At 37.3% G+C, this 7,722-nt stretch overlaps 1 protein-coding gene across 1 annotated transcript in view; it reads left to right on the top strand.

Moving 5' to 3' along the window:
* Positions 1–3,400: 3,400 nt before the first annotated feature.
* Positions 3,401–7,722, top strand: part of DNAJC10 (DnaJ heat shock protein family (Hsp40) member C10) — a 67,129-nt gene continuing 62,807 nt past the window's right edge. The window contains exons 1-3 of the mRNA XM_023528427.1: positions 3,401–3,825; positions 5,312–5,652; positions 7,029–7,194. Coding sequence (XP_023384195.1) covers positions 5,437–5,652; positions 7,029–7,194 — 382 coding nt within the window. The 5' untranslated portion in view covers positions 3,401–3,825; positions 5,312–5,436. The remainder of the gene's footprint in view (positions 3,826–5,311; positions 5,653–7,028; positions 7,195–7,722) is intronic.

The raw sequence follows: 7,722 nt of genomic DNA, 5'->3' as shown, positions 1-7,722 counted from the left end.
TGAGTTGTAGGGAGAGGATTCTTAAAAGCTTCCACCTGATTTCCTCCAGAGTCTGCCTAAGTACCTTTTCCTTTTGCTGATTTTGCTTTGTGTTATTTCCCTGTAATAAATCTTAGCCCTGAGTATAATTACATTCTTAGTCTGCTGGGTCATTCTGGTGAATTATCAAATCTGAGGATAATTTTGGGGATACCTAACACAGGAGGCTACACTATATACAGTTCCTCAACCAACCAACATCTCCAATTTTCTCATTCCCTTGTAATTCTCTTCTTTCCTTAAAAACATCCAGAGCCATTTTCACATTTTGCTGCATTCTTCACCTTTGTGCTTTGCTCAATGATTTCTCTTGTCAATTCAACATTTTTTGTCTTCCACATTTCAGGGATTCCTCAAAATTCCTTGTCCTTTGAGGGCATTTGCTCTGCAAAATTGATGTGGATTTATTTTTTAAAAGAATAAACTTCTCTATCATCTCTAAAGATTTTAGATGTGGGTAGGCTTGCAGGCACATTTTATCAATTTATAATCTGATCTCTTGGTCTTCTGTTGTCAGGTAAAATGGAAAGAGAAAATATTTAACTAGGACTGTCAACCCATCTTTGATTTTTGTTTGCTATCAATTCAATTTAGCAAGTATTTATTTATGAATTAGTGCCAAGAAAAACCAATGTATACAAAAATATAGACATATATGTGTGTATATATACATATGTGTTTGTGTGTATATATTTCTGTCTGATTTTGACTTTCGTTAGTTTAATTACCACATAACATTTTTAATAAAACTGTAGTGTCAATTGTGATGTAGAGAAATAAGCACAAAAGAAATGTCAGTTACAGCTAAAGGTAAACCTGTTTATTGGAGATGAAAATATAAAATTACAATTCTTATAGAAGTATAAACAATTGCAAATTCAACTGAATTCAACCCGTACATTGAATATCAATTCTATTAGTAGATGCTACAGGCAAGTTTAAGACATCAACCAATTTGTCTTAACAAATTAGGTCTGATCTAATAAAGTATTACAATTTACCCCCAAAATCTAGCACTCATGATAGGTTATTATGTTATTATTTTTAAAATCTATAAAACAACACCTCACTTAACTTAAATAAATGCATCAAAAATATTTCAATTAGCTGATTGTGATGTTCCTTATGAACTCCATATCTAGATGGCCCAGATTGGGATCCAAATTCTACCATTGCTAACTATGCAAGGTTGATCTTGTAGCTTAACCTCTCTTAGCTTCAGTTACCTCATCTGTAAGATTGACATAATAGCATTTACTGAGAGTTATGACAATTAGATATGTTGATATAAGTAAAGTGCTTGATATAGTGCCTTGGAATATAAAGCATATGTAAGTTTCAGTTACTATGATTACCATTATCATTTCACACTGGCTAAGAAAACAGAAAACAGGTTATATTCCCATTTCAACCATTTACATTTGAGTGTCTTTGGGCAAGTCACTCGTCAACCTTCCTGGGCTTCGGTTTCCTCCTCTATGAATTTAAGAAATTAACTTCATGATTTCAAAGATTCTACCTAATTCTAAAATTCCAAGTTTATTAAAGGATTCTTTTTTATTTAGAAACACTCATAATGTCCTCTCATTCTACTCTGAGTAGTTGAGCTCCAAATTGAGTCCCTATGGAACATATTGTTTAAGTCACTCATTCAACATTATATTATTGTATGTTTCTACGTGTAAATGTGTGTTCTTCACGTCACTCCCCTCCAGGTCAGACAATAAGGACTTTAAGAACAAAGGTCCATTCTTTCCTGTTTGCACATAATAAATATTGATTCTTTATTCCATCATAATGCATACATTGACTAGATGCCAAGCACTACTCTAGCTAGGCACTGAGGAGAAAATAAAATCTGATTCCTGGTCTCAAAGAATTCATTATAGTAGACCAATCAATGAAATGTAATTACAATAACTTATATTAAATGCAATAATAAAAGACATAGTGATCAAATATGCTTGAATGACTCACAGAAAATTATTTTTCAGAAGAAACGTGAACTAGGTCTTGAAAGATGAATAGCAGTTCCTCAGAGGGAAGTAAAAATGAAACAAAATGGTCCTCTTGTTCTAAAATATCTTATGCATATATAATGGACCTATTGTATCAAGTTTTGATTTATTATACTGAGGCTGGCAAGGCTTTGGTTTCACCGAAGCAAGTGGACACTCCTAATGTCAATTATCTGAAGTAGAGATGTGACTTCAAATCTTTCTCTTCCCCACCATAACCAATTCATCACCAAATCCTATATATACTACCTCCTACTTTTTTTCTTGAATCTGTTTATTTCTTTACATCTGAACTAACTCCACCCTAATCCAAGCCAGCATCATGTATCACCTGGGCCATTGCAATAATCTCCTAGTCAGTTTTCCTATATTTACTATTACCCTCCTACCATACACTGTTCGTACTATATCTTAAAAGATTATTAAAAAGTAGTCATCGGCCTTCCCCGTCCTGAATAATTCAGACCAAAAGCCATTAGGTGGGGCTAGCACAGTGTCAGAGCCCAGCCAAGGTGAAGAGTGTGTCCATACTGGGAGGGAGGGGTGATTGCATTTTGGAGCCCTTTCAGGGTGTGTCCTTGTGGGAGGGCAGCTTGGCATAGGTTGGAACCTGAGTGAAGTGAGCCGAGCATCTGCTCAGAAGAGCAACCCAGTACAAAAGTGTGGGAACCCAAGTACGATGAAGGCAACTGCATAGCAGCGAGAGATTGGTTACATATGGGGGAATTGAAAGTTAAGTACATATATATCAAGGATAATGGGAACCAGGTTTCTCATTGTAAGGGAAAGGAGTTACACAAGTAGAAAAGAGTAAACCAAACTGAATGGACTGATTCCTGTCGAATTGTGTTGGCACTGGAAGTTTTGGTGTGAAATCATAGTTTTATACATATGTAAATGTGAACGTGTGTGTGCGTGTGCGCATATATTCCCCACCTCTGTCCACTGAGAAGGCCAGGAAGTAACAAAAGCATGGAGCGTGCCTATCACCTAGATCTTGCTATCTAAATATGCTCCCAAAGAACCAGAGCTTCTTGTAGAAACGGCTGGAATCAGGGCTCAGGCGGGAAAAGTACTACCTCTTAAACTCTCTAGTCTGCCACTGAAATCAGCGTCACTTCAGTCAAGCTTTCCTTTTTCTGTAAAATTTCTCCTTTCGGCCTCACTGCACCCACCCAACCAGAAAAAATCCTCTCTAGCAGCGACTTCCCTTTAAGAACAGGGTCACAGGAAAATCGCAAGCCTAAACTCGCCCTCGGGTTTCTCCGTCACCATAGCAACGGGAGCAGGAAGGGGCGGGCTTCGCTGTCCTGCGTCCGGCCCGCGGCGTGTGCCAAGACCTTAAGTGCGGGGGCGCGGACCTTGCGGTTACAGCTCGTCCCTTAGCTCCGGGTTGGAACCGGAGTCGGATTCCACGCGGACGGCCACGTCAACCTAAACCTACACCGCCCTCCCCACCCCGCTGCTGCCGCGCCCGCCAGGCCTGCGGCGGGTCCTCGCAGGCCGCGCCGTCCACACCTTTCCCACAGTGCCCCGCGCCAGGCCCCGCCCCGCCTCGCCGCGGAGACCGGTGGGCTAGGCGCCGACCCGAGGTGGCCGCGTTTGCTGCCGCCGGTGCGGCTCTTCCTTCCCCATCCCGAGCACGGCGGCCGGGCGGTAGGCGAGTGCGTGTTTCTCTCCCGCACAGCTTGCGCTCGGCCGGGTAGGGTGCACCGCCGGGAGTTGAAGATGGGAGAGTAGCTGCAGGAGGCGACCTCGCGACACCGAGGTGGGCATGGGCCGGGGCTCTGATGGAGCCGGCGGCGTCCTGGGCCCTCCGGGAAGGGAGGGCCCAACTGCTGTGCGCCTGAACTTGCCCTCTTCTCTCGGCGGCCGTGTTCTCTCGTCCCGTCTTCCCATTCATTACCTGTCCTATACCACCCCTCCTCCAGCTAGCGATCTCTCGCTTCTTGCTCCAGTTTCTCTAGCCTCAGTTATTCGGGCTCCTTTGCCTTTTCTGGCCAGAGACTTCACACACCATCTTTCCCCTCTCCCCGCGTTCCATTCTAGAACAATGGCTGCAAAAAGGCGTTCGTATTGTATTTACCTGCAGCTTCCACCTGTCCCCGCAACTCGGCACAGAGCGAGTCAGTCACCCATGCTGAGAACAACTACTAGCAGGAAACACCTCTTGTCCCAAAGTGATGTTTAAGAATATGTTCTCTGTTTTTCCCTAATAAGTGTTTTCTAGTTTGGATATTTGTTAATATCCATCGCTATATTTTGCAAAGGTTTTTTTTTTTTTTTAATTGTTTTGTTGGTGGCATGAAAAGGAGGGATTAGAAATGAGCCAAAGACCACAGGTAAGGAGAAAAATAATTTAAATAGACATTTAAGATTAAATGAGAACAGAAACAGGATGGTAGGAAAGTTAGATTTTTCAAAACATTGAGCTCTTTGGAAGTATGCAAGTTTAAATATAATTTGATAAAGTGGAGTTTATTTTCCCCCACACAGGTGAGCATGTCTAAATAACTGATTCCTTTTTTTTTCTTTTTCAACTTTTATTTATACCAAACGTAAACTTTACAATAAAATTACACTTTAACTTGCAGTTTTTATTCTATTTTTATAATATAGTCTTTACTTATACGTAACATAAGCACCTTTTGAGAAAACTCTGGGAGAAAACGACCTAATATGTAAGTTGTCTATTACAACAATATAAATTCACTGCCATTTTTGGAAGGGTTATATGAAAAATACCCTTTGGAACGATGCTGTGTTTCCTTTTAGTTCCCCCTAAAGTATATTTCCTACAAGTGAAATCTGATTAAAATGATAACTGGATAGCCTTTAAAAAGGTGAAGAAGTAGCCAAAAAGGAAGCAGTTGTTAGAAAAGGGTAATGCTTAAAGCTAGGTAGAAGAAGGAAGGAAACAAGTGTAGTCGTTGTCAGCCCCCAGCCCCCTTGTGTTTTGGTGTTGATCAGAGCGAATGCTGAATTTGTTTTTAAAGTGTTCTAGCTAGCTACAACCACACACTACCTTTTACCTGCTATCTTGAATGATTTCACAGATCTGGATACCTGGTTGTGGAAGCAATAAATGAGACCCCCAAAGAATGGCACCTGGGGCACTCACCCTGATTTGCTATTTAATGGAGATTGTATTGCTGACCATGTTATTTAATAGTGTTATTGCTGAGCTTGGGTTGTTTTGTTTTGTTTTGTTTCATTTTGAAATGTATTTTAACTACCTGGTTTCCTCTCTTTAGACTAACATTTGGGAGAAAATTTCTGAGTTACCCTTGGAGTGATGCGGACAGAAGTTCTCACACTTGCATATTACATCAACTGGAACCAACAGTATATCTTAATGTGTACTTAAATCAGAACCTGTATGAGAGAAAGAATGGGAGCCTGGTTAAATAGAAATGACTATGTCAGAGACTTGAAAAGGGTCATTCTCTGTTTTCTAATAGTGTATATGGCCATTTTAGTGGGCACAGATCAGGATTTTTACAGTTTACTTGGAGTATCCAAAACTGCAAGCAGTAGAGAAATTAGACAAGCTTTTAAGAAATTGGCACTGAAGCTTCATCCTGATAAAAACCCGGTAGGTAAAAATTTCTTTTTAAACCTATCTGATTAAGGTATTTTAGTAACTTTCGATATCTATTTAAATTACTTTAAGTACTCAAAATGCTTAAGAACAATCACATATCAAAAGTCATAATTCAACTTCTGTATTAAAAACAGAAGCAGCAAAATGTTCTTGTTTAGAACGGCGTGATTGGTCAGTAGCAAAAATACGATTCCCTCTTAACTTGAAAATTAATTTCCAGCAGTTCTATTCCAGATGTTAATCCTAAAGCAGACAAGAATGTCTGTGAAGTAGTTTTCTTAGTAAAGTATTTCAGAACAGTAACAAAGTATGAGATCAAGTATTTCAGAACAGTAACAAAAATGATTTCCTTAGAACTTAGAGTATATCTTGCTAAAAATGACAATAATAGCATGCTAATAATAGCATGCTTCAGCTTTCACTGTCTTCTTCCATGCATAAGTCTATATGACCAGAGTCAAGAAGTATTATAAATAAAACTTGAGAACAGCCAAATCCAGTTAGTTCCAGTCATAAATATTTGATTATCCAATAATCTTTCAAAATTAAATTAGTTTATTCTTATGGTATTTTTATAATTTAATTCTTGAGTTCTGACACTCATCAAAGAGAAAGATATGGTTATTATAATTTTCTATTTTCTAGATAGAATTTTTAAAATAGGATTATTTTATTTTGATTGCTTAACGCTAAGTGGTGGAATCAGTATTTTTCTAAAACTCTCATTAGTTGGTTATCTTTCCCTGAAATCTGCATTCTATTGTTTTTAGGGTTTTTTTTTTTCCTTTAAAATTTCAGAATGTGATATTTAAGTTTCCATGGAAAAGATGGTGGACTTTCTACAATTAAGTAGCTGAAAGCATTCTTCAAAAACCAATTCTTTGAAAGAGTAACAAATATTTCCAATCCAGTTTTAAGTTGTTACTCTGATACTGGTTCTTATTTAATTACCTGATGGATTGTTAATTTTGCCTCAGGTAGAAAAATAACCTACAAATTTCTTTGTAATTGTTTTATGGATAACAAATAACTACTTAACACAATATTAAGAGTTTCCAAGGGTTATTAGTCAGTATTTTCTCAGCTGCATTTCTTAGAAGGAATGACTTATATTGTATGACCGCATCTATCAGCCTTTTGGTCATCAGTTCTCATTTCTGTTACTTATTTTTTTTTTTTTGAGATTGTAGTTTTTTAAAAACTCTTTTATATCAACCCATGATAACATACTTAATATTGTGCTACTACTCCTTATCTCTTTATCTATTCTCCCAAAAATCTCAGGATTAAATTAAATCTACATATAGGTTCAGGAGAGACTTGATTGATTATCTGAAACAAATGTTATATCTAATATTTTTTAATAGAATAACCCAAATGCACATAGTGATTTTTTAAAAATAAATAGAGCATATGAAGTACTCAAAGATGAAGATTTACGGAAAAAGTATGATAAATATGGAGAAAAGGGACTTGAAGATAATCAAGAAGGAGGCCAATATGAAAGCTGGAATTATTATCGTTATGATTTTGGTAAGATGATATGATATTCCTTATGAAATTTTTGGTTTTTATTTGAGTAAATTTAGAAAATTAATTTTGTTTCGCCACTTAGCTTATGTAGTTAATATGTATCACCTTGACTCTTTAATGTAACATGGGAGTGGAATTTAAAAGGAAAGTTACATAGTATGTAGATATTATCTACACATCTGTGAAGGTATTTTGGTCATAATCTTGTTAAATACTTTTAAAATAAAGATTGCTATTTAAAAAATATTTGCATTACAAGTTAAATATTGAAGCCTTTCAATATATTTAGAGCATCATATTTTCCAAGAAAAGCTAAAGTTTAATCTTTTAAATTTAATACTGGTCACTTCAGTAGACATGCCATCCTTAATGATGGTTTAAGGTGTTGACAGGAATAGGAAATGAGGCAAGAGCAGGAGTAAACAAGTTAAATCAAAGGAAGGGGAAAGTAAACACAGGTATCAAGCAAAAGGGTTCAAGTACCCAATATTTCTTTTGTCATTAATTAACTTCAAATGCAAGCTAACA

Source organism: Pteropus vampyrus, unplaced genomic scaffold (assembly GCF_000151845.1).
Source record: "Pteropus vampyrus isolate Shadow unplaced genomic scaffold, Pvam_2.0 Scaffold2, whole genome shotgun sequence".
In the NCBI taxonomy this organism is placed as follows: Eukaryota; Metazoa; Chordata; class Mammalia; order Chiroptera; family Pteropodidae; genus Pteropus; species Pteropus vampyrus.
Note: the sequence above shows the minus strand (reverse complement) of the source record. Positions and strands in the feature narration are given on the sequence as shown.